This window comes from Cryptomeria japonica, chromosome 9, assembly GCF_030272615.1.
Source record: "Cryptomeria japonica chromosome 9, Sugi_1.0, whole genome shotgun sequence".
Taxonomy (NCBI): Eukaryota; Viridiplantae; Streptophyta; class Pinopsida; order Cupressales; family Cupressaceae; genus Cryptomeria; species Cryptomeria japonica.
In genome coordinates, this window is record NC_081413.1 from 214,812,210 (window position 1) to 214,834,995 (window position 22,786).

At 36.6% G+C, this 22,786-nt stretch overlaps 1 protein-coding gene across 1 annotated transcript in view; it reads left to right on the top strand.

Moving 5' to 3' along the window:
• The window catches only part of LOC131044497 (target of rapamycin complex subunit LST8-1), a 99,063-nt gene that overhangs the window by 44,600 nt on the left and 31,677 nt on the right, over nt 1-22,786 (top strand). The window contains exons 4-7 of the mRNA XM_057977827.2: nt 18,858-18,927; nt 19,417-19,494; nt 19,670-19,786; nt 19,957-20,051. Coding sequence (XP_057833810.2) covers nt 18,858-18,927; nt 19,417-19,494; nt 19,670-19,786; nt 19,957-20,051 — 360 coding nt within the window. The remainder of the gene's footprint in view (nt 1-18,857; nt 18,928-19,416; nt 19,495-19,669; nt 19,787-19,956; nt 20,052-22,786) is intronic.

The window sequence follows — 22,786 nt, forward strand, 5'->3', positions numbered from 1 at the left end:
CCTTGGTATTACCCCTTTCGATTAAAAGGAACTCTTAGGGGGCAGCTAGTGGATTGCTTGGTAGATACTGGTGCTACTTACAACTTCCTTAGTGAGCAGACTGTAGAGAAATTTGGATTACATGACGAGAAATTTTCAGGATTTAGAGTGACAGTTGCTAGTGGTAATACCTTGAGTTGCACTATGAGAGTTCCTTAACTTAACCTTCAGTTGGGAACTTATCTCTTGACTGATGATTTCTATGTGATACCGATAGAGCAATACGATGTGGTTCCTGGTATGCAGTGGCTACAATCCATTGGTAGGTACACATTTGATTATCATAAGATGCAGTTAGAGTTCTAAGTGGATGGGAAGGAAGTGGTGTTGGGAGCTTCAACGGATGGCAAGCCTAAAAGTAAGACAACATACTGGTTGGAAGCTAATATTGATGCATCTTGTAGTAAATTAGATTTTGTGCACTTTGGAATTGCTGATATAGAGCAATCCTAGAGGTTGAATGAGGGTTGTTTGGCAAGAGCACGACATGCCAAATTGATAACCCAACAAGCTAAGAAGCGTCTCCTTCATAATCATGACATTTGCCACACAGATGATAAGGAGAAATTGGAATTGTCTAGTTCTGATTTTTCAGTTGATGTTGGTCATCTTCCATATAATGTTGATGAAATTGGATATGACTTTAGAGGAGGGACAGCAAAGGGCATGTTTGTTAGTGTCAACTTGGATGACACCAAAGGAATGAATACAAGGGAACTATTCAGTTCTAATTTTCAGATTTATAATAGCAGTGAATTATTGTTCCCTCGTCATGGCATTGATGCATATCATCACGGGGCAGTGAGCCATAGAAATTTTGCAGTATTGAATACACGTGACACATTCTTTGACTCTTCCTATGATGGCATATATACTTCACCTTTGAGATTGCTACTGGTTACTCTTAATGTGGCAGCATTATCATTGCTGTGTGAAGGGTTATTTGACATCATGCTCTTCTCCTTCAGGTCCTGTAGCGGATTTCTCATCTTGGTATGGCATCCGGGAATTGATTTGCCTGGGAAATTTTATCAGAGTGGAGCAGCAGGTTGCTTGATGTTGCTTGAGGACAAGCAATCTCGGGAAGGGAGGACTGTAATGTCTCCACTTCCTGAGTGATCTACCAGGATGGAGATTCGCCTGTCATTCATATCCACAGGTGAATTTAGTGGTTGGAGATGAGTTGCTTACCAAAGGAAGTTCTATACTTAGTCATTTTTATGACTTTGGTAAGTTAATAAAATAACTTTATAATTTAAAGTTATAAAAGTTACTTTTTCTAAAAATAGAAAAGTAAATAAGTTATAAGAGGTTATTAAACAACTTTATGTTTTCACCATGGTACCTTTTTCTAAGTTGTTTTTTTTAATCAAAAGGTGGCCCCACTTTAATGATGAGCTTACCCATACTTGGGCGTACCTTTTTGGAGGTTTAAGATTCCATGGGAATCTTTCTAAGATGCCATGAGAAGTTCGAATTAGGGTTGGAGAGGTAAAAAGAAGGTTTGGGGTAATTGGAGAGCATTTTGAATTTTATTTTTACATCTAATTTTGAAGGTTCAGGTCTGCATTATGGCAGAGAACAGCAAACTGGAGACGGTACCCTCTGATTTGTAGTGGAAGGACAAAAACCCTTTCATTGTGACACCACGTGGGAGCTATATCTGCTTGCATATGACCAATAGAGGGTCAAATCAGCAGGCATTTGTCAGTTACAGCAGTAAAGGAGGCAACCGATCAGATCTGGGCAAGGTTCCATCAGCAAATAACAGATTTGATATTGTTTTATGCAGGCCGTATCACTTACTTTGCCTAGGGAAGCCAAATAAATAAATTAAGGGTTAATTAGTTGGTTTGAGTGCTCAGATTTTATTGTTATCAGCAAATAAGAATAATCCAATAGCTTCTTTGGTGGAAGGATGTCAATTCTGATCTACAACAGCAAAACAGTGGGAAAATTGGCTAATTTTGGAGATCTTGCCTGGCAAGATTTCAGGATTCATACTAGACTTGGGTTTCTTTATCAAAAGGTTTTAGATAATTATCCTAGAGTAAAATAAAGTCATTTGCAGCCATTAATAGCAACTAGAGGCGCTTGGTTCAGTCATTCCTCGTTCCAGGCTTATATTCCACCTTCAAACTCCAGTGCTGGACTTCCGGTAGGCCTTAGTTGGCTTAGTTTGCTAAGAATAGACATTTCAAATTTATATGTACTTGCTGCAATTAAAAATCAGAAGTTTGAATTTCATTTCGAACTCAATATTTATCGTATTGCATTTATTATATTTTCATGCATTGTCAAAATTCCAAAAAATTGATAAAGCACAAACTTCCAAAAAAACACTTTTCGCTGGTCAAAGAATTTGAATTTGAAAACAATCAGTAGTTTGGATAAGATTTCTAGTCGGGGATCTTTCAGACACATTTTTACATTCATGCATTTAGAGTTTTTTTTTCACTCACCCTAAGTTACACTTAAGGGGGGTGTTAGAGCATATTTAGCCATTAGTTGCTTTTTTACAACTAGTTATGCGTTTTTGCTTAAGTTCACTTAAGAGTGCTTGCTTCTAATTTAACTTTTGTGCATCTAGTTTATTCCAAGTTGAACTTTATTTAGCTTCTCATCTTGCACTTTAGTTCTCCTAAATTTAGGTCTATGCTTTCTTTATAAGTACCTGATTGCATAATTTTAATTGATTTTGTATTCTTCGCTTTCGAGTAATATAGAATTTATTTGTGCAACTCTCATTTGTGGAAGGTGTTTTTGTTTGCCGTTTGATCTTGCAAGTGCTTGTGTTGCAAAATTCAACATGATATCAGAGCTTAATCTTTGAAAATTCAACACATTATAGAACCTGAACATATAACATTTGTGTTAAATTGAGAGTTCACATGAGAGTTAAAGTCAAACAAATTATCAAAACTCAAACCTTGATAATAATACTTAATTCAAGAATCAAATTGCTTTTAGAATTCATTGTCAATATGTATGTGATATTAAAAAATAGCATACAAGTTATAAACTTATGACAAAATGTCCAAAGGTTACATTGCTGCCATATAGTTTCACTTTCAATTACAATATTAAAATACAAAAAAAAAAGTACACCGCTGCTCCTAATTTGCATCTCTCAACACCGCATCAAAATTAGAGTCCTCTAAGTTGTTCCCATTGCGATGGTCCACCTCATCCAACGTAACCCCAGCTAATAGCTCTGGTGTCTCCTCGTCAATCTGGGTGACATCTTCGGAATCGACACCCCACTGTAAAGTTGGAGTTTGCCGATACTCTGGATTTCAACAACCTTGAAGTCGAAGAGCACTATGCAGAACAATTAGCTTATTTGATTCCTCTTGATGGAGTGGATAAAGCCATGTGGACCAATTCCTCTCTGTAGCAAAGGAACTGGCAACCTATGCAAGGAGGTGAGCGGCAAGAATCTTCATTGTGATGTATCCTTTTCGTGCCATGCCCACCATCCAATAGTGTTAGTTTGAGCTAATATAGCTCTATCCAACCTCGCCAGTGGTCTATTGAATGTTGAACCCAAAGAAACGGGACTCGGACTCGGCTCGGACTCGGCAAGGCCAACTCGGACTCGGACTCGGGACTCGGCGTCAGACTCGGCTCCAGACTCGGCTGGACTCGGGATAGTGAAAAACTCAAGAAATTTAGAGATTTTTAAATATTTAAAACTTGTTTCAGACACCCTTTATTGAATACACCTTAAAGACACAATAACATCATCAAACTCGGCTTATTTGATTACATACACAAGTATACATCAATCTCATTAGCATAAACGCAAATTGTAGCTGAAGAAAATAACAAACATAGATATATAAATATTGTCAAATGTATACAATATTACAAAACTCATGGAATAAAAAATCCATGTCATCATATGATCATCATCAAATGTTTCATACAAATACCAAAGGTAAATACAACTACAAGTCTATGGCTCAGAGGAGCCTGCACCCTCCGGCCCCAGCCCCCTGCGAAGGCGTCTAAGGTAGGTCCTGGATGATTCGACTTCCATAGCCGCTCCCCGTGACACCATGCCATGCTCACCAACATCAGGAACATCCGTGTCACTATCTGCCTCTGAATCTCCTGTCTGTGCTCGTGCTCTCCGCTCCTCCTCTGCCATGGCTACAGTCTCAACCTCTATATCTACCTAGTCGATCCAATCAATGTCAGACTTGGAGGTTAAATTTTCTCTACTTCTATCGACGCAATTTCCCCCATATTTTTCGATGGGGGTTTGGGGGCAGCGCCCCTTGCGCGCTCCCTGTCGCGATACAGGGCGAGGTCGAGGGGCAGCGCCCCGTGAGGCCAAAAAAACTTATTACAAGTCTGAATTAGGGTTTCTTTGAGAGTCTTCCTTAGGGCCTGGTTTTGCTCTTGTTGCTAATTGGGTCTTGCTTGGTGAGTGAGTATCATTCTTGAAGGTCCAAGCTAGGTCAAGTTGGTGAGTGATAAAGTCTGGAATGTCATCCTGATCTTCAAATGCCCTGAAATTTGGCTAAGTCTGAAATGTCCTGATCCTGAAATTTGACTAAGTCTGGAAAACTGAAGAATCCTCCAAAAACTAGATTTTGCAATATAACTCCTGGAGGCCCGAAACCACTCTCAAACATCCTGACAGTATATATGGAATATAACTTAAAGTATAATCTTTCTTCTTTCTTATACTTAAATGTTATATTCCATAAAATAATCCTGACGGAGAGACCAAAATGTCAAATTTCGCCCTTCCAAAAAAACTTATTACTTTTTAAAAAAACTTTTTAAAATGTTTTTTTTTTTGTCATTTTATTAACCCAGCCAGTAGCCGAGTCTGGGGCTCAGGACTCGCCGAGTCTGGCGATTTTGAGCCAAAATCGCCAACTCGGCGAGTCTGGCGAGTTTACTCTCCAGACTCGGCCGAGTCCGAGTCCGAGCCCCTGGGACTCGTTTGGCCTGACTCAGACTCGGACTCGCCGAGTTTGGGCGATTTCGGGCGAGTCTCGTTTCTCTGGTTGAACCACAAAGATTTGCTAAGTCAAGAAATTATGTGTGAAGTATTGAAAACTCCTCCTTCGAACATCTTATCAAAGGCCCGCGTTAGCCCATCCAAACCTCCTCATTGTCACATGGAGGCAACCTTCTATCCCTTGGTGCATACCATTTGGGATATAGAGAAAAGGTTGCCTTATGAAGCAGGGTGTTCATTGCAAAGAAGCATTAGTCGTTTGGGGAATTAATCGACAAACCAAAAGTATAAGATTTTTTGAAAAAATCGTGAAAAAATCGGGGAAAAAACGGATATACAAAAAAATGTAAATTTTTTGAAGTAGAACAATCAAAAACATTTTTTTTTTTGTATTTAAGGGCATTTCCTTAGTATAGAGATATTATAAGCAAATAAAAATAATTAATATATACATTTTTTATAATCTAAGAATAAGAATTAAAAAAGTGTAATTATAATATAGTTATTTTTATTTTATATGCAATTTAACAAATTAATTATATAATAAGAAATAATAAATATTAATTACAAGATTATATATTATATAATATTAATATGTTAATTTGAATTAATAATATAATATTACTAATTAGTTATTATATTATAAATAAATATAATATAGTTATCTTATATACAATTTAATAAATTGATAATATAATAAGAAATAATAAATATAAATTACAAGATTATATATTATATAATATTAATATGTTAATTTTAATTAACAATATAATATTAATAATTAGTTATTATACTATAAATATAATCTATTCTAAACATATTTAATAATCATATATATATATATATATTTTTGATCGGTAATTGGTCGAAGCCTGAATAGCTTTTGATTGGAGCTATGAACCAGTGGGGACACAGTAGGGGGCCCCATCCCCATTACATATCTTTGAATTATTATTATTGTGTTTGATTAGATTGATCCCAAGACCTTCCCCATCCTATGGAAGGCCAAGAGTCACAACTTAGAATTCCACTTCAGATGTCCCTATTGGGAATTGAACTTGGGTCTCCACAGTGAGAACCCAGTGTTTTAACCAGTTAAGCTCAACCCCTTGGACAATAATCATATATTATTAAACATTTTTATTTATTATAAATTAAATTATAAAATATATAATATTAAACTATTAATCTATTACAATGTATATTTAATATTTTAAACATTTAATAAACATTACAAATTAAATTATGTATATTATAATAATTATATTAATAAATTAAAACTATTAATTCTAATTAACAAATAATTTTTTTAAAACCTAAAACTATTAAAAATAAATCTATTTGAAACAATTAAATTGTATGTTAAAATTAGTTAAATAAATAAAAAATACTATTGCTGGAAGACATTATAAATAAATTAAAAAAGAAACTATTACTGCTGGAATTTTTTTTTGGATTTTTCCTTCACTTTGATTTTGCATTATCTTTTATCGCACTTGTTTTCAGTTCGGTCCATAGAGAGTATGTCGCGCTTTCATCCACAAAGAAGTCACGATCACCCTTTTCTCAGCTTTTGAGGTGGAGCCGAGCAGAACATGCGAGTGCCCTAGGGGCCAACTTTCGTTTTCACGACAAATAGCAGATTAACAGCATATTTGTGCATTTTAGGGTTTTTGCGGGCTGTTTAGGGATGTCTGATATGTTTGCGGTTTTTTTCCAGATTTATTAGAACCCTAACCCTACCCGAAATTGACCTATTTTCGCAAGTTGTGTTAGGATTTATGTCAGTTTTTTGGCCAGCAGATTTTTGCGATTTTTAGACGCAATTTAAATGCGATTTTACAGGGTTTTAGTCGCAATTAATCGGCCAAAATCCGACTTCTCGCGATTTATATGGGGAAAAAATCGGCAAACCTGGCGATCCACGATTATTCGCGATTAATCGCGACTCAATGCCGATTATTGCTTTTTTGGTTCATTGTGTTCCACCTCTGCATCTCAATGGGCTTAATATGTTGCTCGTATAATCCCAAAGTAGGATCTTTAGCCAAAATCGTTTGCTTTATCTTCCCAAGCATGCTATCAAATGTCTCATATATCTCTCCAAGACAAAGAGAGTTTGTATCAACATTTCTAATGACATGTACAATAGGTGAGATAAAAGAGCAAACATATCTGCAAAATGCAAACAAAAAGTTGAAATTAATTAATTGACATGTTAAGAACTTCGAAAGTTTGAACAATGAACAATAAAATTAAAATATTAAAATAAGAAAATTTAATATGAAAATCAGCAATGTCTTACCTCACAATGGACCACCAATTGTCATCAAGGATCTTTTGTTTGGTGGCTTTTCCTTTAGTAGAGCTTGAATCAGGCCATCTACTCCACTCTAAATTCACCATCATCAATTCGAGAGGCTCATGCACCTCAAGCATCCTCTCTAACAAAATGAAATAACTGGCATAATTTGTCTCAATAGGTTTGAAGAACTCATATGAAAATGTCTTGATGAGAGCAAGTGAGATGTGGTGGTTGCAAATGAACATTTGAATGTCTCTAATTTCTGCCACCACTTGCTTCACCCATTCTATTTTCCCTTTGTCTTTCAATGCATTGTTCAATGCATGAACACAAGATAGGGTCCAAAAGATGTGTTTGTAAGCACTCTCCACCATCAAACCAGCCAATTTGCACACACGTGCTGAATCAGTGACCACATGTATAACATTGGAGGGCCCAACCTCTTCTACGGTATCTCTCAAAAGGCTAAACTGTAAGTCTGCACCCTTACACTTACCCAAACAATTAATGACTCTGAGAAAATAAGAGCCAGCAGGGCATGTGACTATGATATTAATGAGTGGCCAATGTCTAATATCAGTCCACCCATCCATCACAATAGAACTTGTCCTAATCCAAGTTTGAGTCATATCCTCCATTAAAAAATTAACCTTGGAATACTCTTTTTCTAGGAGGGTAGTGTGTGCTCATGATCTTTATGGGGTATGAATGAGGGACCTATAGAGGCTACATCTCTAATCATTTGTTTGAAATAAGAGGAACATGCCACATGAAATGGGATGCCATCAACAACAAAAAAATGAATTTGGCAATGGAAGACTTTGTAGAATCTTGTGCTTGCACATGAAACATAGCTTCGTCCATGGCTTCTCATCATCACCAATCTTCCTCTTTCCTCTTGTGGCAACTTCACTACTACCAACTATAGATGGCATAAGCATAAAATGATTGGGCGCTTGCAAAAGAATGTGCTGGAATTGTCGCACCTTGAGCCCTCATTTCCACCTCCATGTGCAATCTATGGCACTCTATTTTCTCGTGTTATTTTAATTCTGGACAAACTTTAACTCCATGTTCAATAATACCCAAAAAATGAGACTGTACTCAGTCTTGTGTATCTACCTTTGAAGTTTTTATTGTAAATGTGACAAAGCCACACCCTATTCTCCCCTGAATTTTTTTCATTTTTATCCACAGGTGTAACAAGTTGGAGAAGAGGCTTTTTCTTGTAAATGGACCCTCTGCATATTTTCCCATCCCACTTCATTGTCACTACTACTACCAATCTCACTGCTGCTCATGTTTTATTGAGATTTAATGCAACTTTAAACTGGAAAATGCAAAAAATAAAAAAAAATTCAGACATTTCATGCTTCAAGCTTTGAAAATAAATTAAAAAAACAAAATGAAAGGTTAAAAGACTTACCTCTTTGAAGAAATTGCAGTCCCATTTCTCTAGATTGAATCTCTTTTGCAGCTGGCTTCTTCTATCCCTGCTCAAAAGAAGTTCCCTGTTCAAACCCTGCTGCTCTTGTTTTTTTTTCACAAACAAATCTTGAAATGAAACAAAAATGAAGCTCTATTCCTCCTTTAGGGTAAGTTGGGACGTGGGGGTCCACTTAAGAAATAAAAAAATGTTTCTTTGAAATCTGGAGTGTTTTTTTCTTAAAATGGGGTTTGGTCAGCCCCGACATCTCCTATGACTGGGGATGTTTCCTACAGTTTTCTGAGCAAAGGGGACGACCTGGGGACATCCATGCGTCCTTGGGATGTCCCGGAAATGGGGATGGGCAAAATAGGCCCAAGGATATGTCTTTGAATAAGCCTGATATTAACCAAAGAAGTATTACTTAGTCTGAAAGTTAAGGCTCGAAATTGCTTCTAGAGCCTACAAAACTCGGTCATCACCAAAATCCTGGATATAGATAAAGCCAAAAATAAGGGCACATTAAATTAAACCTAAGGATCCTGTAAAATAGAGGGATCACATTAACAACAAAAATTGCCTAAATTATGTTAATGTTTTTAACACTTTGTTTGGAGTTAGACTGTAATTGCATTTTGTTGCAAGTCTCCTCATATTTGGGGATGTTCTTTTTCCTTTTCTGCACTACATGCTACTTGTTGCCACCACCACCTTCCATAAGATCCTATGGGAGATGGGAGGGATGAGATAAAGTCAAAGTTGATGTGCTCGCATTCCCAAAGAGTTAGGGTCTTTTGTTAATCACTGAGGGTTCTGAAGGTTGTTTGGTCTTTGGACCCTTGACTTCTGAAGTGTCTCTTGAGTTGATTCATCATTCTGGAGAGTCCAAGGTGCTTGTTGTTTCCTTTGACTCACTTCAGAATCTAAGGAGAGCTTAGCAACCTGAAAATCGTTCTTATTCCCAATGCCATCATTTGGGGAGGGATCCTTCGTTTTGGATGTACTATCAACAATGTAATATTTGGGGAAAGCATTTTTCCAGCATGAGGCTTCTCATTTTAATTGCATTTTAATGTTTGGACAATATGCTGTAATATGACTAGTTTTATAACATCTTCAGCATTTGAAAGATAAATCTTCATAGTCCAAGGGTTGAGTCCATCCTTGACCAGCTGCTTGCAGAATTATTTTTGCTTGTAGATCCTTCGAACTATCTAACTCCATCAGAATCTGAGCAAGGTTATGTGAATAAAATCTTTTGATTTTTTTTCTATAGTAACAAAGTTGCTGATAGAGTTTCCAACAGCTACAAAGAAAGATTCAAATGAGTAGTAGAGGGGGAGATTTGAAAGGCGGAACTAGATTGGCATGACAAAAAAGATTCAGTATAATGATCAAAATGAGGATGCCATGATTTTAGCATCAATAAATTTTTGCCCCATGTACTTGAAAATCTCACACCATATTACTCAATGCCTAGTTATATACTTGATAATCTCACACCATGGCGCACTCTAACAACATGAAATCACCATTGGAGTATGAACCCCCATTGCCCAGCTGTAAAGAATGAAATATGGTGACCGGGAAGGTAGAAACTCAATCACCCAAAATTCTGAAACCTCTTTATTCAAGCCAAAAACTATGCGTTTCCCAAATTCTCAGCGAAAACTCAAACAATCTCCTTCAAACCTTGAAACTCATTTTCCAAAATCTTTTATTCAAAGAATCTTCAAAGATTCTGCAAATCAAACCCTTCCGAACAAATCTGGAAATCACAACAATGAAGCACCAATGTAGACTCAGGATGAATCTATCCACAATCAACTAGGGAAAAACTTTCACCGTCGTGGATGATATTCTTCAAGAGGGTTTACATCCCCAGGAAGTTTCTTGGAGAAAACCGAACAGCTTAACATTAATATGAACTTTCAACATACATAATGAGCTCCAAAAAGACCTTATATACTCCTCAAAACTCAACACCCCCTCTTTGGATGAAATAAAGTTTAATTTTATAAAATATTTTCTTTTCATAAGTTGGGTGCCCACTTCACTAAGGGTCAAAGTCCTTTAATTTTATATAAACACTTAAGCATGACATAAAAACTTAAGCATTTATTTAAAATAATTCATTTACCTTGTGGACGTCGTCACCGAAGCATTGGATATTGAAACTGGGTGTGCCAAGATGAAATTGATGCCAAGGGACGATGTCAGTGCCGAACAAGTGGCTTTCTAAAATAGTAATGTGCTCCAAGAAATGTGGAGTGCACACCGGGTGTCCAAAACCGTTTTTGAAAGCATCACTGCAAAACTCACTGCCAACAAAGCTCAAAGCAACAAATAGAAATGCCGAATAAATTGAACTGCAATGGTTCTAAGAACTTTGGAGTTTCCTAACCAACCACTTTAGCTTATGGGAACCTGAGGAATAGACTAATGGTCACCAAGCTGAGTAGGCTTAGAGAGAGGACATTACATTGAGCATTCAAGGTGGCTTGTGGTTTACCATGCATTACTTAGTCACTGCATAGACTCAAAATAAGGATTATTACTTTTCAGTATATACTAAACATAGGATACTTTTGGCACAATATCTCTATTATTTTAAGTGTTTTTAAACACTATAATAATAATAATATAAGCACATAATGATAATAATCTTATTTATTGCAATAATTATATTTTAAATTTTTGTGCTGATCTGCTTTGTATATCCATCAACAAACAGGTATAAAGGATGGTGAATTCACATCTTAAAGGTATCGATTTTCATGCATTCAAATTTGCTAAATTGCAAATATATTCTGAATTGGGATGAAAACCTCAGTTTGGGAGGGTCCAGGCAGGACACAACTCCTATCTGAGCTGTGATCATTGCATATCAATCTGGGAAAATTAGCAGGCATCTAAACAGCATTTTATTACAGGTCAGAATCAAGCCTTGGGTGATTTTGGGTATGAACCATCACCTAGATCAGCATCTGCTGGAATTCATCATGCACTTCCTGGACAGAGTAGAGGGGCAGACCTGCTACTAATAGTCAATCTGTGGGCACTAGCTAGAGCAATGATTAAGGAGAGCGATTTGATGTCTTCGACACCCAAGACTTGCTAACCCCAAGTGCCATCAGTCCAGCTCCATAGGACCAGTAACATACTTAGCTTTGGGGGATTGCTGCCAGAGATCTGAGTTGAGCCATAAAGTTGTGAAAGTTCCAGTAACCACTCCTCTGTTAGGCAGTGATTGAATTAACTCAAGATAACACAATAATTCATCTCTGATCTAAAACATAATATTTAGGAGCAACATAGCATTTGCATGTGGTTGGAATTGTAGACATTAATTACCACTTAAGATTTGATGTGATAAAAGAAACTGTGGTTTCATTGAAATTGAGTATTTGGTAAAGAATTACTGTTTATCAGATCTGATGAGATCAGCAACCTGTTGTCTGTGTGGTTCCACAATGCTAGAGCTCTTATACTCCAAGTCTAAACAAGTAATATAATCATCGAGAGATACAGGAGCGAGTGGACATACTACATTCAAGACAGAGAAAATTAAGGGAGAAAGAAAAGAGAATGCACTTTTTTTTAAGTTGACAATGTGATATCAATCAAGCGATATGACATCAAACATGGACATCAGTCACATTCTCAAAATTCTTTAAGATACATCTTATACCTTCCTTAGTAGAATATAAAAAATTGGCGAACTCCTAGCTAAACATTAGTAGATCTAAATAAAAAATTGTAGGAAATAACACGTTTACCTAGAATAATGATTTTCACTTGGCTCTATTGATGCACAATAAAATAGCTGCCTAATTCCGAGCATTGATACCATTTGTAATGAACTTTCTTGATCACAAGAGTAGAATAACAACAGTACATCGCAAATCTGCAAAATGGCATGAATAGAATAACAAAATTATTGCATTGTTGGAAGTAGGATAAAGCAGACTCACACAATGTGAGTGAAATGAAAGCAGAATACTATCAGACTGAGCCAGTTCGAGGGGGCAACTTTGACAATACTTACAATTAGAACAAAGTTTGCATTATGATGATCAAAACCAAATCACTCCCTCTTATATATGGCATAATTGTTCTTTGGTGTTCCCATAATCCCATTTAGACATACAATTACAGTTGCTAAATCTAGAAACTCTCAAATGGCCAAGTTAAAGGTTATGCACACCACAAGTTGACTGCTCCATTACCATGATACATCCAATAGGCTAAAGGCATAACATTTTCATGTTATAATGGTTGTTCCCATTCTGTGCCTCCTATGTCAAGTATGCTCCGGTCTGCTAGTGTTTGATTTAAGCTTATATTGATACAGATCCTTGCGTAGTTCACAATAACTAGTTTCTTGGTGAGCTGAGATGAGACAATATTTTTCCTATTGGATTAACACTTTTTGCCAAGAGTATTCCTACCAATACTCACTGGGGAGAAGGGGTACTACAGACAAAATTTCAAAAATCTTAAATTAAGAATGTCATTGAGACCACTTTCCTATTCATTAATATCCTAAAAAACAAGTTAAGGTTGGAAAAGGATAGGTGTGATCCAAAAGAGAATAGTGGGGTGTACTTGGAAGACCATATATTGGAGAAACAGGTGGATCCATCCAAACAAGAATTATCCTTGATAGAGTGGAACAATCAGCAATGCAGAATACACTAGGATACTCAAAACATTTGAATAAAAAACATAACGTAGTGCCATCCAAATACATTATGCCCGACTGTTAAAATATAAAATCTTTAAGAGGAAGATCGGGTTGGGAAAGGTGCATTTGGCATAAAGAGAGATAGGACCTTATCTCTTGTTTATACATTGGGTTGTGCTACTAATTGACTCGCTGGATTAAAACTTCTGGACGAGGTCATTGCCTCATGTGGATGGAAGCCCTGGCATGGTCAGTTTGTGTAAATGGCAACTGTTAATAAGATGAGAGTGACCTGGTTTGGGCTGAAGGAATAGGGTTCAAGGGGTATCAATAGAGATTCTAACCTAAGTCAATCAAGTAAAATTATTGACACGAGAACAGGGTTTTATACAAACTGAAGGTAATTGCATATAAGAGTGGGGGAATGATATGTTTTATAGTCCTTATTAAAGTATTTGCATAGGTAGGACTGAATATGAGTGTGTTAAAAAGCTTATTTTAAGAACTATAAGATTTAATTAGTGTTATAGTTAAATGCTATAATAATAGTAATAAGGGAGAAGCGTGTCTATTAAAGAATGTCCAATGAGTATTTATAACGAGTGCAGATGGATTAGCAAAGATAAGACAAGAAAGGAAGTGCAACTCAAAGATGATAATAGGTGGACAAATAGTGAAGGAGATCTTTAAATGGCATTGGAGGATTGTCAGCTTTATGCAAAACCTTCCAAGTGCACTTCTGGAGTCACAAAAGTAGATTATCTAGGTCATTTTGTTGTTGGGGTTAAGTTAATTCCTATCAAAATTAAGATCACCATGGAATGATTTGTGAGGGTTCAAGATCTCCTAGAACATTTCAATAAATTTGTCGATAACTATGGAAGAATAGTGGTAAAGATGGAGGTTTTCATGCTAATAGAGGCTTGGGCATTTCAGAAGTTGAAAGAGGCAATGTGCATTTCTCTTATTGTTGCCACACTGAATTTTAGTATACACTTTGTTTTGTAATGAGATGCTTCAGGTTATGGAGTTGGTGTTGTTTAGATGCAGGAAAAAAGCTCACTAATTGTTGATATATGTGAATGTGGGCATATGTATTAAGTCAAGACGTGGCAGCTTTATTTGATAGGAAACCAATTCAGGGTGAAGACAAACCATTTTAATCTTAAGTTCTTTAAGGAACAACTCTTCATGAATGAACAACAAAAAAATAAAATATATAAAAAATAATGGGCTATGAAATTATAAATCATATATAAGAAAAGGGAAATATGCTGGCTGATGCATTTTTCAGGATAGAGGAGGATAAAGCATTCCATTTTCGTATCCATTATACAACATGACTTTAATGAAGAAGCCAAAAATATATAGACTGGATCTTAACACACAATAGCTGATTCAGAAACTTACTTAAGGCTCATGCATTGTGTATAATTTGCTTGAAGAGGAGATATATTTTTATATCTGCCTACTTATGTGCAAGAATTCAGTTGACGAACAACATATTATTAGAACTTCACGCATTCTTGATTGTTGCTCTCTCTTGATTCTTTAAGAATTATCAGAGGGTCACCTAAATATTTGTGTCCAAGTGTTTGGGATGCCGGCAGCACAAGGGGGAAATAGTCAAGACCTTGAGACTGTGGTAGCCCTTTTTCGTACTAAACCAAATGTGGGAGGAACTGTCTATGGATTTTATCACAAGATTGCTCAAGTTAGAAGGTTTGAATGCCATTATGGTGATTGTTGATTGTCTCACCAAACACACTTTTGTAGTTTGTCTTACCATTTTAAGTCCACTACAGTATCAGAAGTATCCACAGATAGCGTGGAATTTGGAAACCGAAAATGATTGTCAATGACAAAGAACTGATATTCACCAACTTTTCAATATGGTTCTTTATGTTGTTGGGCACTGAACTTGCACACAATTCTTCCCATCATCCTCACTTAGATGTGTAGACAGAATTGGTTAAAGATCAATGAGAAGTATAGGCTATTGCTTTACTTTAGAGTTTAGACATACAAGCTCAATGGTCCAAGTGGGTTGCTTTTGATTGAATAACTGTTTATCGTTCACAGTTCTACTAAGTTTACTATTTTTGAAGCAATCTATAGGTATCCACTACTATCAATCATAACCTACTTTCAGTGAAACTTCAAGGTGAATGCAATAGATATGGAGCTAGAGGGAGTCTTGGAGCGGTGAGAGAAGCAATTGCACAAAAGGGCAATCATAGAGTACCTCATCAAATGTAAGAATATGCCAATGGAGGATGCTATATGGAGGATGGGTGCTTTCTACATAGCCAACCACAATTGACATGAATCGAGATTGGCACCTTTCCCATTGGAGGGGCATGTTGTGACCTATACCTCTGCATATAATTGGTTATGAAGCAATCAACATGTGACGCACAGTCATTTGACCAAGTCATTTGTCAATTGTTAATTTTATAATTTATAGGTACTTGGCCTCATCTATACTTTGTGTTTGTGCCAAACTAATCTCAGCTATATATAGGAGTTATGTAGCCATTTTTCAGGCATCTGATCTCTATCAATCAGATTTGTGAGGATGGTCACTTGAAGTGGCTTTGCTTTCATTAAGTCATTCAGCATTTGTCATCTGCTTATAGCTATTTCAGATCTGAAATCTTCGCACTTGTCTATTCACTGCTGTATGGAGATCTATTCTGTTGATTTTACCATGTTCAAAAACTTTGTAAGAACTTAGAAGGCCTATAATTTGACTTGGACTTGAGATAGTAGAGTGCTTTTGGATTCAATTGTGTGGATTTTGATGCCAAAATACACAGTTGAATCCAAAAGCACTCTACACTAAACTAATGGAATGCGGAAAACGCATGCCTACTATTGGACTTGGAACAGTAAAATTTTCAAAGATTAAAATTACTTAAATTTGTAAAAGAATCTTTAGAAAACATGCATAAAATTGAATTTAGAGAATTCATTAGTTGTTTCTGTTTCTTTCATTTATAGATCAAAAAACAAGTTTAATTCACATCAAAGTGTCATTTAATTATATGTTTTGCGAATTTCTTCGCCAACTAAAGCTTCTAAATTGTTGTGTGGGTGCCCTTGAGCTGGATGGTAATGACTCCTGATAAGGAACAATATCATTCTCAGGCATATGATGTGCATCCAATAAAGCCCCTATTGATGCCTCACCTTCTGCCACTGCATCTGCTGCTCATTCTGCCGGCTCTCTCTCAAAAGTAACAATCACATTTGTTCCACATCATAAAAAATCCAATCTGAATATGGAACTACATCATCTAGGTCAATTGTTCATGTATCTCCTGCACCTCCACCTGGTCCAAGTGTCATTAGGTTGAAAGCACAAAGGATGAAATGCATAAAAAGAAGGGTTTTTGGGTTTATCTGCTGTTGACTATCATTATGCATGGGTAGCCAAGTTTTTGGCTTGGCCTCGCCGAGTCTGGCATATTTTCAAGTGTCATTTGCCAAAACTCACCAGTGAGTGACTTGCTGGGCCCATTTGCCATGGAGGCACTTGTGGATCAGTGACTAGCTTGCCTAGTTTTTGTACTATGAAATCTACTATATTCTGTGGTTGATATTTTGTGGGGCTGCAATGTGTACTATAGGATTCTCTCATTTTCATTTGATATCTCTGATTGTGTTTTTACTGAATAGATAGGATCACTCTAGAAAGCCATCTGACATCTTTACCAGGATGCCATTGTGCTTTTATTGAACATAGCAAGATCATCGCAGAAGGATTTCCCAGTCCATAACATAATATTCATGTTACGTATAGTTGAGTTCTACAGATTAGCCTCTGCATTAATGTCCCGAAGACCATTCTAATTGCTGTTTGTACTTCTGATTGATGGTCAACACACATGATGGAAGTGGGATATTGTAGAAACCAAAAACTTCTATAATCATTATGGACATTGCAATATTTTTAAGTGAGATATTGAAGGAGAGGGATTCATGTTGCTTAATGCAACCATGCCATTAAGGCATTGTTAGCTAGGCAATTTGTGACAAAACTATCATAAATTTGGTTGTTCTTTGTTAATTTGGTGCAAGAATAAAGACGGTTAGGATTTTATAGAAATAATAACTTTTGCATGACATAAGGGACATATATGGTAAAATACAATTAGGTCTTGAACTCACTATTTGAGCTGAGGGTTGAGGACTCTGGATTTTTCTGTTCAACCAACTAATGTCTTTCTATATCAAAATTGTGAACGATCTGGCATGATGTGTCCATAGTCACCTCTGTGTGTGTGTTGCTCTTGTATTAATAGGTTGTATGCAGCCAGTCAAAGTCGGTCAACAGCGAAACAGCTTCATTTCCGTCTAATCAAGGACAGTTTTTACTGAATAAGAAGTTAAGTTAGGAGTCAGGACCTGTGCACATAGTTTTAAGTAAACGGATCGAATTCCTAAAATAAAAGAGCAGTTAGCACATAGTTAGGAGTTCCTAAAATAAAGCATAGTTAGCATCTAATTAAAAGCATGGTCAGGTTTCTTTTTTTGGTTGGTAGCTTGAGAACTTTTAGCCTGGCCTGAGCCAGATGAGGCCACAAACAGTGGATCTCATCCCTAGGATGAACGCATGACATTAATGCAAGTAATTTAAACCTGCAAGCACAGTAGCCTAGCAGGGGCACAAAGCCCACTAACACAGCAGCCCAGTGAGCGTTTGGAGCACAAAGTCACTTGGCATGGATGCCAGCAACATCAATGGAAAGGTTCAAACCTGTGAGCACAATGGATCAGCGACGGCGCAATGCCCTGTGATCACAATGGCCCAGCAGGAGTTTGAAGCTTGGTGGCTAAAACAACAACGCCATGATTTAACCATCACACTATGCCATGAATGCCAGAAGCATGGTTAGGTTTTATTGCACATCTTTAAGTAAATAGATTGAGGATGATTGATCATTCATTCACAAATTCAGGGTGATTGCTCAGTCAGGGAAAATTACTGCCAGCAGACTTCCTTTTTAACCCCCACTCTTTCCCATTATAAGAAGCCACTATAATCGTTTTTAACAGGTCTCTTGGAATGAAGAATGTTTCCTCTGGAATTGTAAGGGGGGAGTTGATGGCTTCTCCATGCTAGGGTTTCTCAATGAAGAGATTGGGCTGTTCTATTTACTGGTGATTCTAGAGCACAGTACAAATTTCTGTTGTTTCAACAAGTACTCTTGAAAAGAATAAATATCTGCACATTTATATTCAAGTTCTATATTTTTGTCCGTTTATGTATTCTGGCTGTAGTTAACATTTTTAGGTACAGGTTCACAACATAGGTTTTGTGTTTTGAGAAAGACTATTTCTAAGTTTTGGCTACAGATTTTTTTGGTCATCATAATGTACTATGTTCCTGATTTGCTCCATTTCATGTCATGGTCAGAGCTCCAGGTTGCCAGAGAGAATATGAAAGTCGAGCTGCGGTGAATACAGTTGTCTTACATCCAAATCAGGTGTGGTTTAGTGTTACCACCATCAATATTTATTGTAAAGAAATTGCTAGATGAAATTGATAGGTGGCCTTGAATAGAATCCTAAACACGAAATGAACTAATAATTTTGATAACATATTAGCAATAACTAAGCCTTGTCATCTCAATCATTTAATATTTTTTTAAATGATAATTATAATAACATATTGAGTTTACCTGCTGCTGTGGGTTGCATGCTCTCAGGCAACTTTGAAATGCTAAATCAATCTAAGTATTAATAAAATTTCTCATCCTTACTAGGAATTTGATCACCTCCCTTAAAATTTCTGTATGTTACTGTAATTTTCATTTCTGAAGAAGGTTAATTGTATTTACCTGGAGATACAAGCGTATGCAAATTTCTGTCTGCTTATTGTAAATAGTTTCAAGAGGCATTTGATTGTTTTAATAATTTACTTTCAAATTGGGAAAATATCTATGTTAATGAGAAGTCATCCATCTGTTCTTCAGACAGAATTGATATCTGGGGATCAAAATGGAAACATCCGGGTGTGGGATCTGACTGCCAATTCTTGCAGTTGTGAATTGGTAAGTTACAATAAATGCATATAGGCATGTGCTTATGGAGACTATCTCAAAGTTTTGTTGATTGTTTTAGGTAGGTTCTGCAAGGTCAACCTATAGTTATCTCTTTTGCGAGACTCCAGGACACATCTATCTACCCTTCAGTGATTGAAATGAGTAATTTTTATTTATGATTCAGGTTCCAGAGGTAGATACAGCTGTACGATCATTGACAGTGATGTGGGATGGGAGTTTAGTTGTAGCTGCAAATAATAATGGAACATGCTATGTTTGGCGGTTGTTACGTGGAACTCAGGTCATTGCATCTTTTCCATTTTTCCTTATTAAGATAGTTGTGAACAATAATCTCAGTGAGAAAAGTATCTGCTAAATGTAGATAGGGTCTGAACATATGATTGCACTCTATTTCAAGTGGCCACCTTCAACAATTATGTTTTTCTAATGAATGGATATAATCTGCTGCAGACAATGACTAACTTTGAGCCATTGCATAAACTACAAGCACATGACAAATACATTCTGAAATGTCTTCTTTCACCAGAGTTCTGTGAACATCATCGGTAAGCTCTTTTCCTTTGTATTCTTCTCTTCATTCTTGAGACCAATTCATTGGGAAATTCTATTGGTTTGTTTTCTCGAATATATTCTTGAATATATATATTTTTTTAATTAAATAGTAGTAAAAATAAATTTTAATTATTTTACACAAGATTACTGTTAAAGCATTCGGGTATTTACTTGATTAATTAAACAATATTTGTTTAATTATTTAAGTTTCTTTTATCTCTTTTACACTTAAGCTAACTTTAGGTGCATAATAATTAATACTTTTATTAATTATTATGTGCAAACCTAGGTTTTCCCTTTTAGGGTTTCTTGACCTACCGGAGCTCCACCCAGCCGCCACTAGAGCGCCGCCCACTGGCCACCTCCGCTCGCCATGCCACCAGACTACCCCTTCCTCTTGTTTTGAAGGGGGGTTTGGTTTTTTGGCCATATCTTGGGCATACGGAGTCGTTTTTTCAAAAACGAATAGATGTCGGAAAGCTAGTTCCGAGCCGGACCTCGTGATGTTGGTATTTTTTTCCAATTTTGCTGTTTGACTGTGTTTTTTTCCAGTCAAAGTGGGGTCTCTTTTTTGCACTCCGGGAGTCGTAGAATGAGCATCCGAACTCCGTTTTTCGAAAAAATTTATATTTTTGGAAAGCGTGTGCTGTGTACTTTCCAGCCATATGAGTTTTATTTCCAGATTCTGCTCCATGCATATTTTATTCAGTTTTTTGCTTTTCAGCACTCTGGTGGATATCTTGGTTGTTTCAGGTCCTGGGATCTCTTCTCTGAGTATGATGTCTCTATTTTGGTTCTCCTTTCTATTTCCAGTCTTCTTATCATTGTAGCATTGTATTTTTGCAAACGCACTGAGATAAAGTGCCATCATGCATTGTTTACTTGGGATCATGCACATCTTGTGCCTTGTTGTACATGCACTACTTATAAAGTGCCATGGGGGGGTTGATGTTTGCCTTTTGTTTGCCATCTGCCTTTGTCCAATGAGTGTTCCTTCCACGACATTTGCCTCATGTTGTGTGTCAAGTGAGTGTTCTTTCCATGACACCATGTACTTTTCTCAGCACCTTTGATGTTCCTGGTTCTTCGTCATGCAGTTCTTCTTGGCCGTTCTTTTCAGTGTTCCTGTCCCTCTCCCTTTTCAGCATTATGGGGAGGTTTGTCCTGTTGGTTCTAATGCTTCTGTGGTTCGATTGACCAACTCTTCAGGCTTTGGTTTCACATGCCATCTGTATCTTTGAGTTGAGCTATTTGCCTTGTTTGCCATCTGACTCGAGTAGTGTCATTTGAGAGCACTCATACAGATTACAGTCTTCTCTACCTGGTCATGTTCTATTTCAATGGAGGTTCTTCAGATCAGCAGTTATTCTTCGACAATGTTTGCAGGTTCTTCATGCTTCAATGGTTTTCTTTTCCATCTCTTTTTGGAGTAGAGTTTTTTCCCACATGGTTTTCTCTATTTCTCCAGTTCATAGAGATTTCATTGTATTTGGGTACCTGATCAGGCCTTGTTGCTGGGACCCATCTTTCTTGCTTTCAGTAGCTGTTCTAGGTTTTAGCTTCTCCCTAAGTCTAGCTTAAGGGGGGGTGTTAGAGTATTCGGGTATTTACTTGATTAATTAAACAATATTTGTTTAATTATTTAAGTTCCCTTTATCTTTTTTACACTTAAGCTAACTTGAGGTGCATAATAATTAATTCTTTTATTAATTATTATGTGCAAACCTAGGTTTTCCCTTTTAGGGTTTCTTGACCTATTAAAGGTTGAGTTCTTTCTTTTCATTGTAAGGAGGATTATTACATTACACATTTTGTGAATATTGAGCTCTTTCTTTTTGAGCATATTTTCTGTGTATTTGTTCCTTCTGTGATTTGCTTCCTTGCTTCTCCTTGTAACAGGTTTTTCAGCTTGCAGTGATCATTTGGGCTCCTGTGGTGTTGTATTTTCCGAACTCCAATAATTACATCGTGAGAGTTAGTAACACAAGGTTCAGACCTAAACAACCTGCTTCCATTTTTTACATCTGTAAATTGCTGCAATCAGTTGCTCCATGAATGATAATACACTCAGTACCAGATTCAACAGTCTGTTATTATTTGATCTTTAAGCTTGGCAACATAAAAGTGGAACTGAGTCTGCCCAATCAGGCAAAATGTATTTCATCAAAGGGCTTTTAGACTTGAAGTTAATTTTCACTGTTGATGGAAATTGAATATTGGGATTCAACTCTTTCTCATCTGTCCTGGGAACTACAGATAGTTGTTTGTTCTCTTGGAAGAGATGATCACCAAAAATGTTGGTATTGCTTCGTATGTTGTCTCTATTATTCAAATTCATTTATCTGAGACAATCTTTCCCCAATATCCATCTCAAGAATGCTAAGAATTTGGTGTTCTAGAAAGAAGATCTGGTCCAACATTGACCAAATTTTCTGCCACTTTTGAAACTTATGTTTTCTATAATTCTGTAGATTCTATTTGAAACAATGCCTTACATCTCTCACCTTCAGCAGAAGTCATTGTGATACAGAAGCATCTTAGGGCGTAAGAATAATCATGTATCAACCAAAATTATTTTCTTGTTTGTTTGTTTGTTTGTTTGTTTTGTTTGCAGGTTCTCTAACATCTGATAGTCACCGAAGATTCCACCACATTTCACTGCAGCTATATATTTCACCTTGCAATTGGAAACATGCGTTCATCTTGGATCCTTCAACGACAGACCCAA